Source organism: Suncus etruscus, chromosome 2 (genome assembly GCF_024139225.1).
Source record: "Suncus etruscus isolate mSunEtr1 chromosome 2, mSunEtr1.pri.cur, whole genome shotgun sequence".
Classification (NCBI taxonomy): Eukaryota; Metazoa; Chordata; class Mammalia; order Eulipotyphla; family Soricidae; genus Suncus; species Suncus etruscus.
In genome coordinates, this window is record NC_064849.1 from 70,236,618 (window position 1) to 70,264,011 (window position 27,394).

General features: G+C 35.4%; 1 protein-coding gene across 1 annotated transcript; it reads right to left on the reverse strand.

The window, feature by feature from the left end:
* Nucleotides 1–2,336: 2,336 nt before the first annotated feature.
* LOC126001774 (olfactory receptor 4K17-like) lies at nt 2,337–5,351 on the reverse strand. Its single transcript, XM_049769008.1, has 3 exons — nt 4,444–5,351; nt 2,883–2,930; nt 2,337–2,478 (listed from the first exon to the last, which is right to left on the reverse strand). Exons 1-3 carry the CDS (start codon nt 5,349–5,351, stop codon nt 2,337–2,339), a joined length of 1,098 nt encoding a protein of 365 aa, XP_049624965.1.
* Between the last annotated feature and the right edge of the window lie 22,043 nt (nt 5,352–27,394).

Consider the following 27,394-nt stretch of genomic DNA (forward strand, 5'->3'; position numbering starts at 1 on the left):
AAAATATTTTATCTGCCTATAATGATTTTGGTGTTCTTACATTTTTATTGATTTCTCTTTCTGACAATAATGTACAGTTTTATTGCTCTATAGTTTTGGTTTCTCTATAATATAGTATTGGAATAAACAGAATACAAGCTTTTCTTAATAGTCTTTCATTAAACAATATGCATTTACATTTCTTTTATGTTTTGTTCTTTGGCCACACCCATTGATGTTTAGTGGTTACATTTGGCTATGTGCTCAGAAATCACTCCTGGCTTAGGGGACCATATAGAACCCTGGGTTATCAAACCGCAGTCTGTCCTAGGCTAGCACTTGCAAGGCCTTACATCTAGCGCCATTGCTCCGGCCCTTGCATTTACATTCCTTTCATGACTTTATTTTTATTCTCTCTCTCTTTCTGACAACAGGTAGTAGTAAATATCCCCTCTCATCTTTGTATAAAAGAATTGTCCTCTAAAATAATAATTAATTTATTTGTAGTAATGAATAATATGTAATTATTTATTTGTATAACAAATAATCATTCACACAATGAATGATACATTAGTTTCAAGTTTTAGAAATATTGAATATAATGCAATTGAACAAAGGCATGTGGATTTTTTGTGTGCAGACATAATATTCATTTTTCTAATAATTTTTAATGTCTTCAAATCTGCTTATATTTCATCTGCATGTATTCTTAAGTAGTTTTATGAAAATCTTTTTATGATTTCAGTGTTAATGATTGAAAACAGGTCTTATATGAGCAAAGCATTTACCATTAAGTTATCTCAGTTATTTTGCTTATTTGTATATTTATTATTCCAATAGTGTTTATTTAATAATAGTCTCTTATAAGACTACTATTTTGAAAATAATTTCTCTGTATGACTTCTCATTCTGTTGACATAGTTCTTGAAGCAAAACATTTGAAAATTTAATGAAATCTATTATATCTGTTATTTCTTTCAAAGATTGCAGCATTAATCACTGCTAAACTCTAGGTCCACAAGCATTGTCACAAAGTGTAGATTTGTTCCTATACCACATTTAATAATGATATTTTTGCATTTTTGTATTATATCTATGATATAATTTGAGGCCAATTTGGTGAAGAGTGTACGGCTCATTTCAAGCTTAATTTTTTTTTTAAATGTGCCTATGTCAAAAAATAGCACAAATCAAATTAAAAAAATTTTTGTAATGGTTGTTGCTTGTTTTCTTTTTTCTTTTCTTTGCCTTTTCCCCCCTGTGCTTTGATTCATTTTTATTTCAGGACCATGGTTAGTGTTTGGTAGTTGTCTTTATTGCTGTGGTGCTTTTCAGGTTTTTGTTTTGTTTTTGTTTTGTTTTTTTGGGGGGGTTGATTTTTCTTGTATTATTTTTGTTTTCCTTCCTTTTTCCCTTTCTTATCTTAAACTGATATTTATAGTCTCTAGAAGGACTACTTCCAGTTTTTGCTTGTTTGAATTTTTGCCCCCCTTTTTCTTTTTATTTCTTTTACCTTCAAACAGAATCACATAACTTGAACCATCTTGTTCTGCCTCACAAATTGAGAGGGAAGTAATGGAGGGCACCAAGACCAAACAGTCGTATGAATAGTGAGTAGAAATAAAAAATATTCAGACTTGAACACTAAATCCAAAGCCAACTACAACAGAATCGATACCCAATCTACATCAGGCTAGACACTGAAGGGACCACTTATACTATCAGCCCAGGGGGCAAAGAAGAGGCAATATGGTTTGCATGCTGGGAACAGGGGTGGAGGGAGGACAACATTGATGGTGGGAATGCCTCTGATTCAATGTCTCTATGTACCTGAAATACTACTGTGAATGATTTGTAATACACTTTGGTCAAAATAAATTATTATTAATAAAAAAATCTGTCCCAATAATATTTGTTAAAATGTCTTTGCTAAATTGTATTGTATTTTCTTCTTAACCTATCTGAGATTACTATTTGTTCAATGATATTTGTCTATTTTGAAAAATCCATGTTGTCATTGCTACAGATTTAAAATTTATAGAAGTAATAACACCTATTGTAAGTCCATAAAATTAAATTGTGATCTTTGAAGAAATAAAGAGATTGTCTAACCACATTGGTTTTTAACCTGCTCTGATAGTTGTAGCTGATTCAGGAAATTTGTCATAGCTCTCAAGAAGTTTTAAGACATTTAATACTTTGACCTGGAGAGTAGCACTGAAAGCATCGAGGCACACTGTAGTAGTGTAATAGATCCTTCTGATCAGGGGAAGGCTAAACTTTTGAGAGGCAGGTGGCTGAGTCTGCAAAGTTATGGTGACAGTGGCTTGCGGGGGTGAGGAGCTGTCTACTGGGTGTTACTTCCAGCTCATCTTACTGGTATTGGGGGTGAACCGAATTTCCTCCCAGCAGTGGCTGAGACAAGGTGCTGACTGAGGAAGGGTCAGTTTGCGTGCCTTCTGAGTTTGATCTTCTCCCGTAGGTCCCCTTTTCCCAATCCTGTGAGAAAGGGTCCTCAAAGGTAGGGTGATGGTGGCCTACATAGGTGTGGTTCTCAGTTCACTTTTCCAGTGTAGGAATCTAGTTTCCACCAGCAGTTGCTGAAGCATGATGCTGGTGGAGGAAGGGACCACTTACATGCCTTCCGAGTTTGCATAATCTAATTTTTAATAAATATTTTAAATTCAATATGCTTAAGAAAAGTATAATTTTATATACATTTTTCTTTACTTTTAATCAGCGGTTGAGTTTATTAAAATTGGAAATTTGTGTTCATATGATGGATTAATTATTTTTTATTTTATTTTACTAAAAACCACTGTAATTTACAAATTTCTTCATAATAGGGTTTCAGATATCCAATGAATCAGGGCCAAACCCACCACCAGTGCTGACCTTTTTACATCAATGTTCCCAGAGTGCATCTCATAACACCATCCCACTCCCGCATCCTGCCAGTATAAAAGACCTATTTTAAGTTTAGATTATTAAAATTTATATTTCTTTTGTTTTATTTTGTTTGGGGGGGCATATCTGGTGATGCTCAGGGTTTATTCCTGGCTATGTGCTCAGAAATCACTCTTAGCTTGGGGAACCATATTGGACGCCTGGGGATCAAACCACGGTCTGTCCTAGGCTAGAGCAGGCAAGGCAGATGCTTCACTGCTTGTGCCACCGCTCTGGCCCCAAGTTTATATCTCTTAATTTCACTGTTGTTTCATTGGCTTTGATTTTTAGTTGTCCTTTTCTAACACTACCAATGCACCTGAGAGCGCTTGGCAACTTGCCCCCACATTTTAATATTTGTATTTCTCTTCTTAAACAGAGTTCCTTTTCTTCTCCTTGCTATACTCTGGGGCCAAAGGTGATAGAGACAACTCCCATTTAGACTGTTGCATTTCTTCATGTAGTTATTCTAAATACCAATATGTGAAATTATTTTGTATTTATCCTTCTTTTTCTGGCTTACATAATTAACATAATATCTTCCAGTTCCATCCATAGACTAAGTTTATTATATTAATTACATAAAAGTCACCAACAAAACATTCTGAACAGGTTATCATTCATAAAAAAAAAAATTTCTATTCCAATGAACTTCAATCCAAGATGAAAACTCTTGTTTTGAGGCCAGAGGTATATTTCACCATGGCAGGGTGGATTATATTGAACTCTCACTATAGTGACTTAGTTATCACCTAGTTTAAATGATGAATTGAACATTAATTGTAGAATAATAAGGAAAATAAAGTGAAATTGTGAGCTACTAACAAAACAAAACATTTCAATTATACAAAATATTATGAACTTTTGGGATATTTGTTCTTTTTTTGCTTTCAAACAATGGTATTTAAATGCATTAAAACAAGTGCTTTCTGACAACTCTTAGAAACGACCATGTTGGAGCTGAGCCCTGGCACAGCAGTAGGGCATTTGTCTTGCTAGCAGCTGACCCAGGATGGAGCTCTATTTGATACCCTGCGTTCCATTGGTCCCCAGAGCCAGGAGTGATTTCTGAGGGCATAGCCAGGAGTAACCCCTGGGCATCATTGGGTGTGGCTCCCCCCAAAAAAACAAACAAACCCACTATGTTTTAAATTGGTAACAATAGTCAAAGTTTAAAAATATTTAGTGTAGACGATCTATTTTCCTTTGGTAAGACATTGAAAATAACCACAAATTATTATTTTCATAATGTTGATATTTTTATTTAGGCCTTAAGATTACAATAGAATTGTCTTTTAGAAAATCAGATAATTTATTGGAAAGTAAGTAGAATAGAAAGAAATTCCCTGAATGGTGAAAAGTTAATTAAAGACAGGGTTACCAATAGCACTTTAAACAGTATCAGCTTAAAAACTTCAACATTTTACTGCTGCCATATAAATTCTGTTGTTTTTGGTTTCCTTTTTGTTTTGTTTGACCTAAATATTCTCCTTGAAACTAAAGAAAATAGTCCATAGCTTCTTCATGGCTGTCTTCATTTCTTTATTTCGTAGAGTGTAGATAATTGGATTCAAGATAGGAGTGACAATGGTATAAAATACAGCAAGGAACTTATCTATTGACTGGTTGCCAAAGGGCCAGACATAGATGAAGATACAAGGACCAAAAAAGAGAATCACCACTGTGATATGAGCAGTCAAAGTAGAACGGGCTTTGGACTGCCCAGTAGAAGAGTGGTTCCTAATGGTTAAGAGGATCAAAATGTAGGAGATAAGCAAAGTAGTAAAACAGCTCAGAGAGATCATCCCACTGTTGGCAACAATGACTATCTGTATGATATAAGTATCTGTGCAGGCAAGCTTAGCTACCAAAGGGAGATCACAGAAAATACTATCCACTACATTGGGGCCACAGAAAGGCAAGTTTACAACAAAGGGTATCTGTAGACCAGAATGTAGGAAACCTATAAACCAGGAGGTCAGAACCAATAAAACACACACCTTCTTGCTCATTATGGTCATGTAATGGAGTGGTTTACATATAGCCACATATCTGTCATATGCCATGGAGACCAAAAGTACCATTTCAACTCCACCCAGTAAGTGAAGGAGAAACATCTGTGTGAAGCATCCAGCAAAGGAAATGGTCTTTTGTGTTTTCAACAAGTTCACAATCATCTTAGGGGTGGCAAAGGAAGCAAGAGTCATATCCACAAAAGATAGATTTCCAAGGAGAAAGTACATAGGTGTATTCAGGCTGGAGATGCAAAGTATTGTGACCACAATGAGGAGGTTACCTAGAATTGTGGCCCCGTAGATCAGTGAGAAAATTGCAAAGAGAAAATATTGAATATTCTGAGAGCTGGTCAGCCCCAGCAAAACAAATTCTGATACTTGTGAATAATTTAATTTTTCTGTGGACTCCATGTAGGCCTCGTTGTGAGTTGACCTATAGAGCAAAAAAAAAAAAAAATAGCTTTCTATTAACAGTCATACTATGGAGATTTATGTTTCATTGTTTTTGGATCTTTATGAATATCATTTGACTTTGACATTCAGTGAGTGTTTTGTTTCCTGTGAGAAGGAGAAATTGTGGTTTTAAACCTCTTTTGACATCGTTGGGCATTTGGCAATATTTCCCAATCCAGTAAGACAGTAATGAAAATCATTATTTATGGTAATAATATTTATACAAAAATATTTATAAAAAGAATTACTACATGGTCCTTACAACATGTTAAGTTGCAATAAATTTTTATATAACAGAATATTTCTGATGATTTGCACCAACCATTCTGTGTATATGCTTTTGAAAAATGTGGCATATATTGCATACTTTTTATCCTAGATTATAAGAAATTACCTTTATAACTTTTTGACTCTCCTATATTATTCCTAAACTTCAAGTCATTCACTTTTTTTTTTTTTTTTGCTTTTGGGTCATACCCAGTGACACTCAGGTGTTACTCCTGGCTATGTGCTCAGAAATCTCTCCTGGCTTGGGGGACTATATGGATGCCAGGGATAGAACCAAGGTCCATCCTGGGTCAGCCTTGTGCAAGGCAAATATGATACCACTGTGCTATTTCTCCAGCCCCGAGTCATTCACTTTACATGCATATGTTATTACTTTCAGTGATGTATTTTTATAAGATTATGTCTCTATTCTGAATTATTGGGACAATAATGGGGCTTAGCATAGGATTTTTTAAGTTTAAATTTTAAGTTAATATGAAATTTATTATATGCCCAAAATTATCTTATAAATTTCAGTACTAGATTTGAATTACTCTTAAATACTTGAAGAGCTTAATAATCTATCAAATATAAATGTTCTAGATAAGCAAGATAATAGAATTTGGTTAATGAACAAATTTATATCTTTTTTTTTTTAATTCAAGCCTCATTACTACACTTTAACTTTCCAAATTGTTCATATTACAGTTGTTTGGAGCATTAAATATTCAATCACCAGTATGATCACTGGTGTGAACTTCATTTTACCCATATCCTCAATTTTCTACTCACCATTATATCCTATCCCCTTACAGGGGTAAACAAATTTACTTCATATTGTTTGTTAGAAGAAAAAGGCAAATGGAATTATCAAAAGTTATATCAACAGGGATCAATTTAAAATAAATATTGTATCTCTCTATTATGTTACTAAAGTCATATCTAAGAATTTACTGAAATATGGTTAGTGCTAGTTGACCCTTGCACGTTACTGTTGAAGTTCACTGAGCTTGGTAGATATTTATGTAACTTTCCCATCAGATTTACTATAATTCTACTGATGCCACTATGAAATTTTGAGGTGTTACTTCGCTGATTGCTACAGGCAGCCATGAGGTAGAAGATCTGTAGCTATAGCACTGAAACAAATTGGCAGGATTTTTTCCTATTAGTATCTTTTTATTTTTATTTTATTGTGACCAATGTGCATTATAAATCTTTCACAGTTATATTTGCAGTACATAGTGACAGTAAATTAGGGCCATTCCCACCATCAGTGTTGTCCTCCCGCCACCCTGTTGCAAGCATGCATTCCATACCTACCTCCTTTGTTCCCTGGATTGGATTGGCAGTTTTATAAAGTAAAGTTATGAAGCTTGATGTTTTCTGTCAGAGGGTATCAGAGGGTATGGCATTGGGTTACTGTGGAGAATGCAGAAAGTGGCCTCTGCTTCCACCCATTTAGAGAAAGTTTTAGTGATATCAACTGGGAGACTGGGACTAGACTACCTGGAAATATTGGTGGCCATTATTTACTTTTAAAGTTGCTGAGCTGTTTATCTGCTGAAAAACAGTATGGGAAGAGGCTGCTACTGTAGAATAGTGCAGAGGCTGCTGCTGTAGGGTAGGGACAGAAGCTTCTACTATAAGGTTAGAGGCAGAGGCTGCTAGACTTTTTGGTGGCTGGGTAGGTGGGGGGGCACAGCACAAACCCATTATAAAAATATATTCCAGTTTTCAGCCCGTTGTATGGTACTGCTTGAGAAGATTAAGCTAGCTAGCAGATTATAATTGAGTTCAGTCACAGAGTTGACCTAGGAGGCACTCTTAATGCTCCATACTTGTCTTCAATGCAAAAGCTGGCTTGGTTTTGTCAAAAAGATAAAACTGGCATAATGTGTAAGATTAGAGACAAATAATCATGATTTTAGGAATGCTTTCTTTCTTAAGTGGCTTGATTTGATTATTTTAACCAAAAGATCAAGGTTTTTAAGTTGTCCACCATCCCCTCCAGCAATGTGTGAATAGCGGTTCTCAGATTTATAGGCTCATTAATGTATTGCACATATTTGAACCTCAGATCACAATCTCCTTTACTTCTATGAAGAATAAATTAGGGTTTTGGCGGAGTTGAAGCTTATTAACTGATGCAGGATCTTATCCGAAATTGAAATCACACATGGGGCCGAGGCAATAGCACAGTGGTAGGGCATTTGCCTTGCATGCGAACAACACAGGAAGGACCTGGGTTTGATCCCCAGTGTCCCATATGGTCACCCAAGCCAGGAGCGATTTCTGAGCCCTGAACCATAATTAACCCCTGAGAATCACCTGGTGTGGCACAGAAACAAAAAAAATGGAATCTCAAACAAATTTTAGGTTTTTAGAACTGTATGAAACGAATGCTAATCTAAAGATGTTTTCTAATTAAATTGGGGTTGATTACAAATAACTTAATTGTAGTATTTTTTCTCTTTTTTTAAAAACCATTCAGTGAATTTCTCCTTTTACATCAGTATAAGAGTTTACCTACAAGAGTAAAAAAAACTAATATTGTTCCCATTTTTATTGTACCTATGTGAGGTAAAACAAAAGTGTGCAAATAGATTGGGGGATCAAATGTAAACTTTTTTTTCTGAAAAAAAAAAGCTAGAATTTCCTCTGTTATAATGAGTCCTAGGTTCACAGGTAGAAAAAGAAATGCCAAGATTTTAGAGGATTTCAAAGAGGGAATTGATAATCTAATAATAAATGGTAACTAACACTGATAAAGAGGCAAAATATTCATAAGGCACAGTGATCTAAGTGCAATCTTTGTATGTTTTCTTAAATTAAACTGCCAATCTACTACTTTGTGAAATGTGCTCAAAAGTTTGGAGAAAACACACGGAGTGTTTTTTAAAGTAATTTTAATGTAAATTTTTTTGCATAAATTAATTGTGATGGATGTAAACTCAGGGCCATAAATTCTTATCAAAACTTATTGGGAACAGAAGAAATATATCTATATTTAGTCCCACATTTGATTGAATAGGTTATTCTCTACACAGAGGTCTTTGCAACTCAAATGTCCAAGAACAAATAGCTTTGGGGTAGATATTGTGAGAACAAAGGAATAGTTTAGAGTAGAGAGTGGATAAAATTTTTATTTACGGCTCAATAGAGGGATAGACACAACTTAAGAAATTGAGAAAGATTTGTATAGTCTTCAGGAAAGAGAAGTTTGCTTTAAGATTGCTTAAACAAGGTGCTGGAGAGATAGCAAGGAGGTAAGGTATTTACCTTGCATGCAGAAGATTGGTGGTTCAAATTCGGGCATCATATATGATCCCCTGAGCCTGCCAGGAGTGATTTCTGAGCATAGAGCCAGGAGTAACCCCTGAGTGCTGCTGGGTGTGACCCAAACCCTCCCCACCCCCCAAAAAAAGATTGCTTAAACAAATATGACTTGTCTGAACTTTTCATATGAAATATTCCTATGAATAAAATCCTTGATCTTGACACAAACCCGGGCCTAGAGGAGGGAAACAGTTTTGCCTAATCCTAGTCCCTCTTCCTTCCAAAAATCCCATTGCTCAGTATCTTTCATAGAGCTCAAATATGAGGACACAGTCCCAGCCATGACATCGAATGAGGGAACAAACTATGCAGACTCTGGTTCTGTGAGGACGAATTAGCCTTTAGCAGGACTAATGAGGCAATTTGGGTGAAATGGTGCTGCTCATTTGACCAGATCACAAGCTAAACCAGATCAGGTCTGTGCTGGAGATAGCCAGTGATCACTCCTGTCTCTGACACCTAGACTACCACCAGCAGCAACAACAGCATTCATCTAATAGTATATTTGAAAAGTAATTATTAAGGAATTTAAGAGATAATGAAATAGATCTATTTTAATTGAAGTAATGTAGCTATTTATAGTAAAAAGATAAATGGTAAACATTTAAATGTAGGACCTCATGATATCAAAATGTTCTTATTGGTAAGGCTTAACTTTATTATTTTATTCAAAAATCAAAAATTATCATTTGTATATAATCTTATAGGTAATCATATATAAAGTTAATTATTGAATAATTCACTTGTAATATCTTTATTGCATTTATCCACATTGTCATTTATGCTTATGGTGTTGCTCATTATACTCAAAATTAATGTTAGATAAAATTCTTGCATGTCCTAGATGATCAGTCATATTTCTGTGCCATAGAATCAAACTACAGTCTTGAGCTAGAGTCTACTATAAAGCACAGTAACTTTGCCTTGCTCTGACAGAGCATCATCAAAAAAAATATTTTTAAGATTTATCTAAATTTGATGGTTTACTAGAACATCATTTTGCAACAATTGAAAATTCATGCATGCATAGAGATAATGTTTAGAACGGAAATACAAAGGTCATTATCATTATATTATAGAGATGCACTTTCCCCTATATCTTTGGAAAATTGTGAATTTGAAAATTATGTTAAATATTTTGAATTTTGTGTAAGATACTATTGCAGTTAAAATTTCAACCTCTCATTTTTTATATCCCTTTTGCTAGAAAAGCAGACTCTGAATATTGGGTCTCATTACAGTAGAAATATTTTGTATGTCCTTCCTTGAGGAAAAATATTATTTCAGAATCAAGAACTTGCTCTGATCTCTGGACTTCTCAATTTAAATGACTAAGTTTCCAAATTTGCTTTAGAATTCTTATATACTTAATTGGACTTACACTATACCATTTGTGTCTTGTTTTTCTAAGTTCAGTTAATAGAGTTTTTATTTAGTCCTAACATGTAAATAAACAGTCTATTATGTATAATAAAATTTTGCTTACCAGTTTAAAAGCAGTTACACACACTATGTACAGATTGTAAAATATGTAGCTTGGAAGATACATTCTGAATTCATATTTTCATCAGAAACATCAAGCCCCGATGTAAACAAACTCCAACTTAGGGACTTCTCTGTATAGCTTCAGTTAGCATTACTGAGTGTCCATTATATGATGTGGAGACCTAGGAACAATCAGTGGGTGATTCTAATGGGAATTCTGTCTCTTGATGCATAATGCTTCACCAAAAAATGATAGTGGCAAATTGATGTTTTAGAATTAATGATCATTTAATTGTGATTCATTACACCCACTAAAGAGTTTAGTCTAAATATAGGTTAATCGTTTTTGTTATCATCTCTTCCTCCAGTTTGGTGTATGATAACCTTTAAATTTTTTGTGTGAAATTAAATCAGTGAAGTTTGTTATTATTGTGCATATGAGAAGGTGTATTTCTAGCTTTAGTTCTTGTGTACATACTTTTCAAGTAAAATTATATTTTTCTTTTCCTCCCCACATTTTCTACTCACTGTCTATAAGAATGAGCTTTTATCAACTTGGGGGACTTGTGATAAATTTATGAAACTTCTGGGGAACTTAAATCTTAAGTATTAATTCTTAATTAATCGGTTAATTACTAAGTCTTAATTAATTAATTCTTAATTATTTTTAAATATTAATGAACTTGGCATTCCAATTATTTCACATCATAATATTGATCTTAGTGGTTATTGAAAACACTGTAATTTTTTTTTAAAGAAACGCAGACTGCCATGGCAGCGCCTCATTTGAATGTGTCTGGTGTCGGAGTCTTGAAAGACTGAATACACTCCGTTCTCCTACAAATGGACGTGAGAGTTTGTTTGGAGATTCTAGCAAGGGAGCGCAGCTACTCATATCTTCGGCTTCTCTATTCGAGGAAGGCCATTCTCTTCGACCGGTTGCGCAGCTTCGGGAGGGACACACTTGGAGCTGTGAGGGAGGAAGGGGACAACTGCCTAGCCAGCCAGATCAGCTGAATCAACCCTGGCGATCAATGGGGTGACAGATGTAGCAGCCAGATCACCTTCACATCCAGACTATAATATTTAATAATAATTTTTAATAATGCTTAAAATAAGAGCTTTAGTGTGAGACAGAAATTTTGCAAATAAAATTAGGAATTATGAAACAAAAATCATGAAGAGAATCCTGTTTGTATGATAATTAGTATAATCATTTGTAATAAACTATATGAGTTTTAAAATTTTGAAATAGATATATAAATAGAATATGCAATCACAAACATACAAGGGCACATATACAAGTATCTAGCATTTACTGAGCATTGATTTGTTGTTAGGCATTGTGCTATTTGATCCAGAAAATTTTTCAGTTTTTAAGCCACAGAAGCTGTTCTCAAGCTTACTCCTTGCTTACTCTAGTCCTTACTTGTCTGGTGCTGGGATAATACTAAGATTGGCAGCATATGTATTGGCTGCTAGATATTATGTTTCTAGTTCTCCATCATATTTTAAGAAGTGTTTGCTTTTCTTTTTTGTTATTTATTCTCCATTGTATATATAGTTTGTAATTGAGTTTTTACAGTTTTCTTTTCAATTGTTATTTTTAGTAAAGAATAAAACGAGGGAGACAGAACTATAGTACAGCATGAAGGGATTTTTCCTTCCATGCAGCCTACTAGGTTCTGTTCTGGCATTCCATATTGTTCCCCAAAAGCCATCTAGGAGTTACCTTTGAGCACAGAACAAGTGTAAGCCTTAATCACTGCTGAGTGTGGACCAAAGACTCCACCCCAATCAGGAAGATTAGTTTTTTGATAGATCCCAAGCAATATTCAGGGACCCAGGATTCATTCCCAGTGATATTCAAACAACCAGCAAGGATAGCACCATAGAGCTTCTGTGATATAAGAAAAAATAAAGGTAACTAATCATATTCAGAGGCTACTTCAGTTAAGAAATGTGTGTCCTGTCTGCACATGCCCTGTATAGTTTTGCTACAGACCAACTGCATAGTATGCCCTGGAGACAATTATCTCACTGTAATATGTCTTATGTTAGTCTTTTGGTAGGAAACCTTAATTTAAGACTTAATAAACCACACACATATCATAGAATTTAATATTCACACATTTCCATTTGAGCTTGAGAAACTTTTATTCATCAATTATGAATTGTAAATAAATATAATTGGAATATAAATAGAGGTCTATAGGATCTATACTGAAAGACTTCATTATAAGTTACCTATTGAAATGACTTCTGGGAGGAATATTTTTCTTTATTTATACTTTTAATAGAACAGATATGTGTTTATTTTGTCATTTCTTAGCTTAAAAACAAGTTTTTAAGGAAATGTAGGTTGGGTTCTTTTGATAGTTTTGCTGAAATCCATAAATATAATTATATTACAATCTATGCATATAAAAAGAATCAAATGACTACGTAAAAAGAAAAGCCCAGGCCCAGACAGATTTATGGATGAATTCTTTCAAACCTTTCAAGAAGAACACCTACCAATCCTAGCCAGGTTCTTCCATGAAATTGAAAAAAGGGAAATGGGGCCGGGCGGTGGCGCTAAAGGTAAGGTGCCTGCCTTGCCTGCGCTAGCCTTGGACGGACCGCGGTTCGATCCCCCGGTGTCCCATATGGTCCCCCAAGCCAGGAGCGACTTCTGAGCGCATAGCCAGGAGTAACCCCTGAGCGTCACCGGGTGTGGCCCAAAAACCAAAAAAAAAAAAAAAAGGGAAACACTCCCAAACAACTTTTATGAAGCCAACATCACCTTGATACCAAAATCAGACAGAGATGCTGCCAAAAAAGAAAATTACAGACAAATATCCCTGATTAATGCTGATGCAAAGATCTTCAACAAAATTATGGCATATAGGATCCAATGCATCATCAAAAAGATCATTCAGTATGATAAAGTAGGTTTCATCCCAGGAATGCAAGGATGGTTTAACATCCATAAATCTATCAGCATAATACACAAAATAAACAACAAGAAAAATAAAAATCACATGATCATATCAATAGATGCAGAGAAAGCATTTGATAAGGTTCAACACCCATTCTTGTTCAAAACTCTCAGCAAGATAAGAATGAAAGGAACCTTTATCAATATAGTTAAGGCCATCTACCACAAGCCAATGGCAAATATTATCCTCAATGGAGGAAAACTAAAAGCCTTCCCTCTAAGTTCAGGTACAAAACAAGGCTGTCCGATCTCACTATTCCTCTTCAACATATACTGGAAGTATGGGCTATAGTGATTAGGCAAGAAAAAACTATCAAGGGAATCCAGATAGGAAAGGAAGAAGTCAAGCTCTCACTGTTTGCAGATGACATGATAATCTACTTAGAAACCCTAATGACTCTACCAAAAAGCTTCTAGAAACAATAGATTCATATAGCAAATGGCAGACTACAAAATTAACACACAGAAATCAATGGCCTTTTTATACATCAATAATGATAGGCAAGAAATGGACATTAAGAAAACAACCCCATTCATATTAGTGCCACACAAACTCAAATATCTTGGAGTCAACTTGAATAAAGAAATGAAGGACTTATACAAAGAAAACTATAAAACCTGGCAACAAAAAATAAGAGAGGACAATCAGAAATGGAAACACATTCCTTGCTCATGGATTGGCAGGATTAACATAATCAAAATGGCATACTTCCAAAAGAATTGTATAGATTTAATGTGATCCCTCTAAAGATACACATGACATTCTTCAAAGAAGTGGATCAAACATTTTTGAAATTCATTTGAAAAAATAAACAGCCTCGAATAGCTAAAGAAGTCCTTGGGAAAAGGAATATGGTGGAATTACTTTCCCCAACTTTAAAATATATTACAAATCAATAGTTATCAAAACAGCATGATACTGTAATAAAGACAGACCCTCAGATCAGTGGAAAAGCTTGAGTATTCAGAGAATGTTCCCCGACATACAATCACACAATTTTTGATAAAGGAGTAAAAAATCCTAAATGGGGAAAAGATAGCCTCTTCAACAAGTGGTGTTGGCTCAGCTGGTTAACTACTTGCAAAAAAGTGAACGAAGACCCCCAGCTAACACCTTGTATGAAGATAAAAATCCCACTGAATTAAAGACCATCATATCAGATCTGAAATTATAAGGTATATAGAACAACACATAGCTAAAACACTCCATGATATTGAGAATAAAGGCATCTTTAGGGAGGAAACTGCACGTCCAAATAAACGGAGGCAGAGTTAATCAAATGGGACTATATTAAGCTGAGCAGCTTCTGCACCTCAAAGGAAATAGTGGCCAAGATACAAGAGCCACTCACTGAGTAGAAGAAACTATTCACCCAATACGCTTCTGATAAGGGGCTAATATACAAAACAAACAAGACACCCACAGAACTTTATAAAAAAAGAACACCTAACCTCATCAAAAAATGTCAAGAAGAAATGAACAGACACTTTGCCAAATAAGAAAAGACAAATGGCCAAAAGGCACATAAAAAATGCTCCACATCACTAATTATCTGGGAGATGCAAAGCAAAACAACTATGAGGTACCATCTCATAACACAGAGATTGGCACAAAGAATGAGAACAACCAGTGCTTGCGGAGATGTGGAGAGAAAGGAACTCTTATTCTCTGCTGGTGGGAATGTCATTTAGTCCAAACTTTATGGTAAGTGATATGGAGATTCCTCCAAAAATTGGAAATTGAGCTCCCATTCTATCCAGCTTTACCATTCCTAGGAATATACCCTAGGAACACAAAAATACAATACATACAAAAATCTCTTTCTCACACCTATATTCATTGCAGTGCTATTTTACAATAGCCAGACTCTGGAAACAACCAGGATGCCCTTCAACAGATGAATGGCTAAAGAAATGTGGTATATATACACATAATGGAATATTATACAGCCATCAGGAGAGATGAAGTCAGGAAATTTTCCTATACATGGTTGTACATGGAATCTACTATGCTGAGTGAAATAAGCCAGATGGAGAGAGATGCAGAAGTGTAACTCACCTATGGATTTTACAAAAAATAAAATACATTATTACAATAATTCCCATAGACAAAAGAGAGGAGGGATAGAAGGTTCAGCTCACTACATGAAGCTCACCACGAAGAGTGGTCATTGCAGTTAGAGAAATAATTACATTGAGAACTATCACAACAATGTGAATGAAAGAGGGTAGTTGAAAGCCTGTCGAGTATAGGTCGGGGTGGAATGGGGAGGAGGGATATTTGAGACATTAGTGAGGGAATGTTGCACTGGTGAAGCGGGGTTGTTCTTGCATGACTGAAACCCAACTACAATCATATTTGTAATCAAGTTTTTTAAATAAAGATATTAATTAAATTAATTTAAATTAAAAAAATAAACTCTTGTTTGGTCACATTTTAACATAAAAAAAGCTATCAGAAAGATCAAGGAAAGCAAATTTGATAAAACACTGGCAAAACTCAAAAATAAGGGAAAGAGAGAAACTTGATAAACCTGATTGCAATGAAAAGGGGGAGATCACTGCAGATATTCATATTCAAAGTGTAATCACAGACTATTTTGAGAAACTCTATGCCACAGAACATGAGAACCTGGAAGAAATAAATAAATTCTTGGACTCATAACTTTCCACAGTTAAATAAAGATAATGTTGCATATCTAAAGAGCCATTTTAGTATTGAGAAAATTAAAGTGGCAATCAAAAATATTTCCAAAACCAAAATCCAGGCCCTGCTGGGTTCATTATAAAATTCTTTCAAACCTTTCAAGAGGAACTACTGCCAATCCCTTAAGGTTCTTTTATAAAATTGAAGAACACTTTCAAATAGTTTTTATGAATCTAACATCACCTTGATACCAAAACCAGACAGAGATGCTTCCAAAAAAGAAAATTACATTCAATATCCCTGATGAACACAGATGCAAAGTTCCTCAGCAAAATTCTGGCAAATAGGGTCCAATGCATCATCAAGAAGCTCATTCATCAGGACCAAGTATATTTCATCCCAAGAACGCAAGGATAGTTTAATATCCATAAATAAATTATTATAATACACCATGTCAACAAAAAATAAAGTCTATATGATCACATAAACAGATGCAGTGAAAGCATTCGATAAGGTCCAACACCCATTCTTTTTTAATATTCGTCTTCTTTTATTTGAAACTTTTCTCTTTATTTAAACATTTTGATTACATATATGATTGTGATTAGGTTTCAGTCATGTAAAGAGCACCCCCTTCACCAGTGGAACATTCCCACCACCAATGTCCCAAATCTCCCTCCATCCCACCCCACCCCCACCTGTACTCTAGATAGGCTTTATAGTTCCCTCATTCATTCACATGATTATGGTAGTTCTCTGTGTAGTTATTTCTGTAACTGCACTCACCACTCTTTGTGGTGAGCTTCATGAAGTGAGCTGGAAGTTCCAGCTCTTCTTTCATTGCCTCAGGATTGTTTCAAAAATGACTTTTATTTTTCTTAAAACCCATAGATGAGTGAGACTATTCTGCGTCTCTCTCTCTCTCTCCCTCTGACTTATTTCACTCAGCACGATAGATTCCATGTACATCCATGTATAGAAAAATTTCATGACTTCATCTCTCCTGACGGCTGCATAATATGCCATTGTGTATATGTACCATAGTTTCTTTAGCCATTCGTCTGTTGAAGGACATCTTGGTTGTTTCCAGAGCCTGGCTATTGGGAATAGTGCTGCAATAAATATAGGTGTAAGGAAGGGGTTTTTGTATTGTGTTCTTGTGTTCTTAGGGTATGTCCCTAGGAGTAGAATAGCTGGGTCGAATGGGAGCTCACTTTCCAGATTTTGAAGGAATTTCCATATCGCTTTCCATAGAGGCTGTACTAGGCGGCATTCCCACCAGCAGTGGATAAGAGTTCCTTTCTCTCCACATCCCCGCCAGCACCAATTGTTCTCATTCTTTGTGATGTGTGCCAATATCTGTGGTGTGAGGTGGTACCTCATAGTTGTTTTGATATGCATCTCCCTGATGATTAGTGATGAGGAGCATTTCTTCATGTGCCTTTTGGCCATTTGTATTTCTTTTTTATCAAAGCATCTGTTCATTTCTTCTCCCCATTTTTTGATGGGATTAGATTTTTTTTTCTTGTAAAGTTTTGTCAGTGCCCTGTATATTTTGGATATTAGCCCCTTATCTGATGGGCCAACACCCATTATTGATAAAAAAAAACACTCATCAATATGGGAATAGAAACAACACTTTTCAATGTATTCAAGGCCATATACTACAAGCTAATGCAAATATTATTCTCAATGGAGACGAACTAAAATCCTTTCCTCTAAAATCTAGTACAAGAAAAGGCTGCACTCTCTCACCACTCCTATTCAACATAGTACTGGAAGTACTTGCCATCACGATAAAGCAAGGAAAAGATAACAAGAGCATTAAGATAGAAAAGAAAGAATTCAAGCTCTCACTATTTGTAGGTGACTTGATACTATGTTTAGAAAACCCTAAAGATTCTGCTAAAAAGATTCTAAAACAATAGATTCAGGCAGCAAAGTGGCAGGCTACAAAATTAATATCCAAAAATCAATAGCCTTCTTATACACCAATAATGATAGAGAAGAAATAGACATTAAAACATCCCATGCACATTAGTGCCAATCAAAATCATTTATCTTGGAGTCAACTTAATTAAAAAGGTGAAGGACCTATACAAAGAAAACTACAAAAGTCTGCTTCAAGAAATAAGAGAGGACTAGGGAAAAATGGAGACATTCCCTGCTCATGAATTAGTAGGATTAATATAATTAAAATGGCAATATTTCTCAAAGCATTGTACAGATTTAATGCAATACCTCTAAAGATACTCATGACATTATTCAAGAATTGGATCAAACAATCCAGAAATTCATTTGGAACAACAAACACCCAAAAATACCTAAAGCAGTCCTTGAGAAAATGAATATGGGAGGCATTACTTTCACCAATTTTAAATTGTATTACAAAGCAATAGTTATTAAAACAGCATGATATTGGAATAAAGAGAGATCCTAAGATCAGTGGAATAAACTTGAGTTTTCAGAGAATGTTCCCCAGACATACAATTAATTAATATTTGATAAAGGATCAAGAAATTTAAAATGGAGCAATGAATGCCTCTTCAACAAGTGGTGTTGGCACAACTGGTTAGCCACTTGCTAAAAAGTGAACTCAGAATCCCATCTAACACCCATCTAACACCATGCATAAAGGTCAAATCCAAAAGGATTAAAGACCTTGATATCAGGCCTTAAACCTTAATGTATGTAGAACAACATGTAGGTAAAACACTCCAGGACATTGATGCTAAAGGCATCTTCATGAAGGAAATAGCACTTTCCAAACAAGTGGAAGCAGATATAAACAGATGGGACTATATTAAGATGAGAACCTTCTGCACCTCAACAGATATAATGCCTAGGATACTAAAGCCACCCACAGAATGCGAGAAACTCAATACTCATCATATAAGGGGCTAATATCCAATATATACAAGGTACTGACAGAACTTTTCAAGAAAAAGAACAAAAATGGGAAGAAGAAATATAAATGAGGGCCGGAGAGATAACATGGAGGTCAGGCATTTGCCTTTCATGCAGAAGGACGGTGGTTCGAATCCCGGCATCCCATTTTGTCCCCTGTACCTGCCAGGGGCGATTTCTGCATAGAGCCAGGAGTAACCCCTGAGAGCTGCCGGGTGTGACCCAAAAACAAAACAAAGCAAACAAACAAAAAAAGAAATTAAATTCCAAAAACACATGAAAAAATGTACCACATGGCTAATCATTAGGGAAATACAAATTTAAACAACAATGAGGTACCATCTCACACCACAGACTGGCACACATCACAAAGAACAATAACAATCAGTACTGATGGGGATGTGGAGAGAAAGGAACTCTTATTCACCACTGGTGGGAATGCAGTCTAGTCCAGCCTTTATGAGAAAAAATGTGGAGATTCCTCAAAAAATTGAAATTTGGGCTCACATATAATCCAGCTATACCATGCCTAGGGATATACCCTAGGAACACAAAAATATAATTCAGCAATTTTTTCCTCACACCTATATTCATTGCAAGCTACTTACAATAAGTCAGACTCTGGAAACAACCAAGATGCCCTTCAACAGATGAATGGCTAAAGAAACTTTGGTACATATACACAATGGAATATTATGCAGCCATCAGGAGAGATGAAGTCACAAAATTTTCCTATACATGGATGTACATGAAATCTATTATGCTGAGTGAAATAAATAAGAGGGATAGAGATGGACACAGATTAGTCTCACTCATCTATGGGTTTTGCTAGATTCTTTTTTTTTTTTTTGCCACACCCATTTGATGCTCAGGGGTACTCCTGGCTATGCACTCAGAAATCGCCTCTGGCTTTGGGGACAATATGGGACGCCGGGGGATTGAACCACTGTCCATTCCTTGGCTAGCGCTTGCAAAGCAGACACCTTACCTCTAGCGCCACCTCACCGGCCCCCATCTATGGGTTTTAAGAAAAATTAAGGACATTATTTTAATAATGTACAGAGACAATAGAGATGAGGACCAAAAGGACTGGCTCACAATTTGAAGTTTATCACAAAGAGTGGTGAGTGCAGTTAGGGAAATAACTACACTAACAACTTCCATGAAATCCTTAGTGAGAGAAGAAATCACTCCTGGCTGGCTTCAGAGATCAGATGGGATGCCAATAATTGAATCCATGTCTTTCCTGATTCAGCAGCATGCAAAGCAAAGGTTTACTGCTGCAATAGCTCTCTGGCCCAATTTTCAACTTTTTAATAGCACTTTCTTTTATAGTGTTCTTGGATTTTAAAACTATATCTTGGGGTATTTTAACAAAAGGGGTACTGAGAACTTTGGGGTTAGTGAAATTAGGGGAAGACGACTTTGTTTTTCTTGGAAAGAATAAAATCCAGCTTCACACTTTATTTTTTGGCCTTTGGAGTGGGCAGCACATGCAGAGATGTTCAAGGGTTCAAGATGTACTCTTGTCTCAGCACTGAGGAATTAATCTGGGGACCATATGAGATGCCAGAGATTGAATCCAGGTCTTCCACTTCCAAGGTAAGTGCTCTACCCATGGTAGTGTCATTCTGGCCACAGTGATACAGTTTTTACATAGTATCTGTGATGTGTTACTTTTATCATTAAAAAATCTAAAATTTTGACACTTCTAGCACTTTAATATTTATAAGAAGAAATTTATCTGTGAATAATTTTTCAGTTGCCTATATATTCTCTGCTGATGTAAACAGTGAGGGTACTCAAATTCCTGCAACTAAGTTATGAAGCAGTCCTTTTCCCTATTTAGTTTTTAAATATTTCTATGTGTTTTAATGTGTGCCCTCAATTCTTGCAATTGTGCATCGCTTTGTCTTTATGATTACAATTATAGTAGCATATATTCATCTCTCTGATGTGAAACTTTTATCTTCTTAAATTTAGGAGCTTGTTGAGCCAGAATAGCTGCAAATCATTTATATACGATAGCTATCAAGGCTTGGGTCTCCCAAAACAGATATGAAAGCATTTTGGAGACACAGCAATAAGAAAGAAAGTAGACTCTAGTTAAAATATTGAAGAAATTCCAGAAGGATGAGGCAAAAACTGATTTCCCTATTTGAGTTCAGAAGCAAAAAAACAAAACTAAACAAAAAACTGATGCACAATTGGCACACATTGAAAACATGTAAAATATTTAAAAATTAATTTTATGTGAGTCACAATGAATATTACATACTACATAAATAACTTACTAAGTATAAATTTTCTCTATAATCAGACTATATTTCACTCATCCACGTTGTATTTGGAATGATTTCTGTTGGTTGAGTGGAAGCAATATGTATGGTAGTGCTTTTGTCATTCTGACATATATTCACCAAATAAAGAAACCTCTTGGGTAAAATTTTTCTATTCTATATTCTAAATAAATTCACAAAAATAATTTACAATGGATATCTCTTGGAAACTTATTGTCTAGACATAGATTTTGCATATTCTGGAAATAGCATAAAAATCAGAGTTGTGAAGATTTAAACATTCAATGAAATTTTGTTATTTTTCAGCTTACCAATAAAGACTGAATAGATGCTTTCTGAAGATCTAAATATTCATGGTCAAATTTTAGTAAAATTTAATTATAGTTGTAAGAGAAGCTATATTCTGGTTATTATGATATATAACCAACAAAATTTATATTAAAATTTGGAGTTCCCTAATACTGTCCTGCATATTTATGTAGGCAGATGATCTTAATAGACTGACATTTTTTTTTATTTAAAACACCTTGATTACATACATGATTGTGTTTGGGTTTCAGTCATGTAAAGAACACCACTCATCACCAGTGCAACATTCCCATCATCAATGTCCCAAGTCTCCCTCCTCCCCACGCGACACCCGCCTGTACTCTAAACAGGCTCTCCATTTCCCTCATACATTCTCATTATTAGGAAAGTTCAAAATGTAGTTATTTCTCTAACTAAACTCATCACTCTTTGTGGTGAGCTTCTGAGGTGAGGTGGAACTTCCAACTCTTTTCTCTTTTGTGTCCTGAAAATTATTATTACAAGGGTGTCTTTCATTTTTCTTAAAACCCATAGATGAGTGAGACCATTCTGCGTTTTTCTCTCTCTCTCTCTCTCTCTGACTTATTTCACTCAGCATAATAGATTCCGTGTACATCCATGTATAGGAAAATTTCATGACTTCATCTCTCCTGACGGCTGCATAATATGCCTTTGTGTATATGTACCACAGTTTCTTTAGCCATTCGTCTGTTGAAGGGCATCTTGGTTGTTTCCAGAGTCTTACTATGGTAAATAGTGCTGCAATGAATATAGGTGTAAGGAAGGGGTTTTGTATTGTATTTTTTGTGTTCCTAGGGTATATTCCTAGGAGTGGTATAGCTGGATCATATGGGAGCTCAATTTCAAGTTTTTGGAGGAATCTCCATATCGCTTTCCATAAAGGTTGAACTAGACGGCATTCCCACCAGCAGTGGATAAGAGTTCCTTTCTCTCCACATCCCCGCCAACACTGTTTATTCTCATTCTTTGTGATATGTGCCATTCTCTGTAGTGTGAGGTGGTATCTCATCTTGTTTTGATTTGCATCTCCCTGATGATTAGTGATGTGGAGCACTTTTTCATGTGTCTTTTGGCCATTTGTATTTCTTCTTTGTCAAGTGTCCTGTTCATTTCTTCTCCCCATTTTTTGATGGGATTAGATGTTTTTTTTCTTGTAAAGTTCAGTCAGTGCCTTGTATATTTTGGAGACTAGCCCCTTATCTGATGGGTGTTGGGTGAATAGTTTCTCCCACTCAGTGGGTGGCTCTTGTATCCTGGGCACTATTTCCTTTGAGGTGCAGAAGCTTCTCAGCTTAATATATTCCCATCTGTTAATCTCTGCCTTCACTTGCTTGGAGAGTGCAGATTCCTCCTTGAAGATGCCTGTAATGTCCTGGAGTGTCTTGCCTATGTGCTGTTCTATATATCTTATGGTTTGGGGGCTGATATCAAGGTCTTTAATCCATTTGAATTTTACCTTCGTACATGATGTTAGCTGGGGGTCTAAGTTCAATTTTTTGCAAGTGGCTATCCAATTGTGCCAACACCACTTGTTGAAGAGGCTTTCCCTGCTCCATTTAGGGTTTCCTGCTCCTTTATCAAAAATTAGGTGATTGTATGTCTGGGGAACATTTTCTGAGTATTCAAGCCTATTCCACTGATCTGAGGGCCTGTCCTTATTCCAATACCATGCTGTTTTGATAACTATTGCTTTGTAGTACAGTTTAAAGTCTGGGGAAAGTAATTCCTCCCATATCTCTTATTCCCAATGATTTGTTTTTTAGCTATTCGCAGGGTCGAATTATTGTTCCACATAATTATTTCAAAAGTGCCTTAATCCAATTCTGTTGAAGAATGGTCATGGTAATCTTTACAGGTGATAGCACTAAATCTGTAAATAGCCTTGCGGCGAGTAATTGCCATTTTGATGATGTAATCCCTGCCCTAATCCCATCGAGCAGGGTATGCATTTCCATTTCCGTGTGCTTCTCTTTTTACTTTCATGGAGCAGAGTTTTATAGTGTAAGCTTTGTATAAGGTCCTTCACATTTATTAGTCAAGTTGATTCCATGATATTTGAGTTTGTGTTGGCACTGTTTTAATCGGGGGTTGTTTTCTTAATGTCCATTCCATCCTATATTATTATTTGGTGCTATAGAGAAGGTCCATTGATTTTTTGTGTAGCTTAATTTTGTAGCCTACCACCTTGCTCTACTGAGTCTATTGTTCTAGAAGCTTTTTGGTAGAGTCTTTAGCGTTTCTAAGTAGAGTATCATGTCATCTGCAAACAGTGAGAGCTTGACTTCTTCCTTTCCTATCTGGATTCCCTTGATATCTTTTTCTTGCCTAATGGCTATAGCAAGTACTTCCATTGCTATGTTGAATAGGAGTGGTGAGAGAGGACAGCCTTGTCTTGTGTCAGAATTTAGAGGGAAGGCTTTTAGTTTTTCTCCATTGAGGATAATATTTGCTGCCGGGTTGTGGTAGATGGCCTTAACTATATTGAGAAAGGTTCCTTCCATTCCCATCTTGCTGAGAGTTTTGCTCAAGAATGGGTGTTGGACCTTATCAAACGCTTTCTCTGCATCTATTGATATGATCATGTAATTTTTATTTTTCTTGTTGTTGATGTTGTATATTATGTTGATAGATTTATGGATGTTAAACCATCCTTGCATTCCTGGGATGAAAAACCTTAACACGACTTTGTCAACATTGGATAGGTCAACCAGACTGAAATCCAACAAGAATATACTAGACCTGAGGAGAGAAATGGAAGAAAGAGGCCTAGTGGATATATATAGGACACTCCATCCCCCAAAACCTGGATACACATTCTTCTCCAATGTACATGGGACATTCTCCAGGATAGACTACATGCTGGCACATAAAACATACCTCCATAATATCAAGAGGATAGAAATTTTGCAGACTACCTTCGCTGACCACAAGGCTCTGAAATTATTTGTGAATTCCAAAGGGACTCAGAAGAAAAACCTTACCATCTGGAAGTTAAACAGCCTCATACTCAGTAACCAGTGAGTCCGAGATGAAATCAAGGAGGAAATCAAAAGGTTCCTGGAAACAAATGACAATAAAGACACAAACATTCAGAACTTATGGGACACAGCAAAAGCAGTACTGAGAGGAAAATTTATAGCTTTGCAAGCACACATCAGGAAGGAAGAAGGAGCTTACCTGAGTAGCTTAATGACACAGCTAAGAGAACTAGAAATTGCTCAACAAAAGGACCCAAAAATAGGAAGACAGAAGGAATTAACAAAGCTTGAGAGCAGAAAGAAATCAATGAAGTGGAAACCCAAAAAACAATCCGAAAGATAAACGAAAGCAGAAGTTGGTTCTTTGAAAAATAAACAAGATTGATAGAACACTGGCAAACCTAACAAAGAAAGAGAGTGAGAGAGAGAGAGAGAGAGAGAGAGAGAGAGAGAGGAGAGATGATGGAGAGAGGAGAGATGAGAGAGAGAGAGAGAGAGAGAGAGAGAAACTTGATAACTTGTATTTGGAATAAAAAAAGGAGAGATCACTACTGATATGACAGATTCAAAGGGTAATCATAAACTACTTTGAGAAACTCTACGCCACTAAAAATGAGAACCTGGAAGAAATGGATAAATTCTTGGACTCTTATAATCTTCCACGGTTGAAGGAAGAGGATGTAGCATATCTAAATACCCCCATCACCATTGATGAAATTAAAATGGTAATCAATATCTGCCGAAAAACAAAAGCCCAGGCCCAGATGGATTCACTAATGAATTCTTTCAAACTTTCTAAGAGGAACTACTACCAATCCTGGCAAGACTCTTTCATGAAATTGAACAACGGAAACACTTCCAAATAGCTTTTATGAAGCCAACATCACCTTGATAACTAAACCAGACAGAGATGCTACAAAAAAAGAAAATTACAGACCAATATCGCTGATGAATGCAGATGCAAAGATCCTCAACAAAATCCTGGCAAGTAGGATTCAATGCCTCATTAAGAGCATCATCCACTACGATCAAGACTGACATTTTTTTATATTTATCATTGACTACCTAGATTTCTGACATTTGTGTAGGGGTGTCAGACTATCAAGAAAGTTTTATATGTGGAAAAAGAAGCACTGATAGTACTTAAAGGGTGCATTTATTTAGACTTTTTATTTTTTAAATGCTGACTGAGCTGTTTAAAGCATATAGTAAGTTGAATGTACTAGAAGATTACAAGTTGTTAAGTTTTAACTGACATTTCAACTAGAAAACATAATCAGATCACAGTAAATATAGAGAATCTTTCTATTAGCCCCTACATACTTATTTGAGTTCCTTGATCATTTTTCTTTCCCAGACTCTGTAATCTTCCTTCTCCAACTTTTATTTCCTATTATTTTCAAACTTTAAATTCAAACACTAGTCTGGATTTTCTATTTTCATCAAATTACTAAAATAGCATATATTTCTTTTTGTGGTTTTTATTCTCTGTTTCATTCGTTTTGTTGGGGCCACACCTGGCTGTTCTGAAAGTGTACTTCCTGGCTCTGTACTCAAGGATCATTTCTGGCAGGGCTCAAAAGTCCATAGACAGTGCATGGAACCCAACCTGCTTCTGATGCTAATAGAGCAAATTCCCTAAAGTACTATTGCTCTGGCCCAATATATACTCTTTAAAAAAAATGTGCATTATATGCTTCAGCTTATTTTGATCATTGTGATAGTTAATATTTTGTTCCTTTTTGTTGTTGAATAGTTTTTCATAGTATGTATTGTTCAGTTAAAAAATTGATGCGGGCCCGGAGAGATAGCACAGCGGCGTTTGCCTTGCAAGCAGCCGATCCAGGACCAAAGGTGGTTGGTTCGAATCCCGGTGTCCCATATGGTCCCCCGTGCCTGCCAGGAGCTATTTCTGAGCAGACAGCCAGGAGTAACCCCTGAGTATCACCGGGTGTGACCCAAAAACCAAAAAAAAAAAAATTGATGCATCTTCTAAAAGACATATCAATTATTTTATTACTAATTTAAATTATTAATTATAATTATAATTAATTATAAATTATTAATGTTTGAGACATTAGGATATACTATAAGAATTAGTGTAAAATTTTGTTCTAGAATTCAATGAGAACTGAGACCACTGAGAGGCGAAGTGAATAAAGTAGTTGAGATTGAGCTGTATGTACTTCAATACAAAGTATGTGCTCTACCAATCGTGATACATATTAAAACAAAAAATTTTAAGTATTTTGAGATTGATATTAAGGCCCAGGATTTGTGCGGGTTTGGTAAATGTTTCTTGTACAATGTAATCTTGATGTTTTTTGATAAATTGTTCTATAAATAAGTTACGATAAAAAAGGGTTTATATTGTCCTCTTGAGATCTGCTGAGTTTCTCTATTTTTAATCACATTGCTCTATAAATTATTGAAAGAAGGGTACTTAAATCTCTGATTATATATTTTACTTATTTCTCCTACATCTCTAATTTTTGCAATGTGTGTTTTTAAGTATATTAGTGGGGGCAGAAAAATTGCTATTTGTTTTTGGTAGTATTCTCCATACATACTTAATAATACTTAATAAATAATAACATTACTTATTCATGATAATACTATTTGAATTAAAATATCATTTGTGTGACACCTAAAAGTGTCACTGAAGAGTGCTGTCTCCTATAAAGATTTCTTTGGATTTAACTTATGTTTGTATATATATATATATTATATATATATAATATATATTTTTTTTTTTTTTGATTTTGAGC

Excerpts from the sequence above, each read along its gene's own strand:
- LOC126001774 (XM_049769008.1), bottom strand. The coding sequence starts at position 5,351 with ATGGAGTCCACAGAAAAATTAAATTATTCACAAGTATCAGAATTTGTT. Across the intron at positions 2,931-4,443 it reads ATGAAGACAGCCATGAAGAA|GATGCGGGAGTGGGATGGTG; the intron begins GCTATGGACTAT and ends TTATACTGGCAG. Across the intron at positions 2,479-2,882 it reads TGCACTCTGGGAACATTGAT|GATTGGGAAAAGGGGACCTA; the intron begins GTAAAAAGGTCA and ends CCTTTCTCACAG.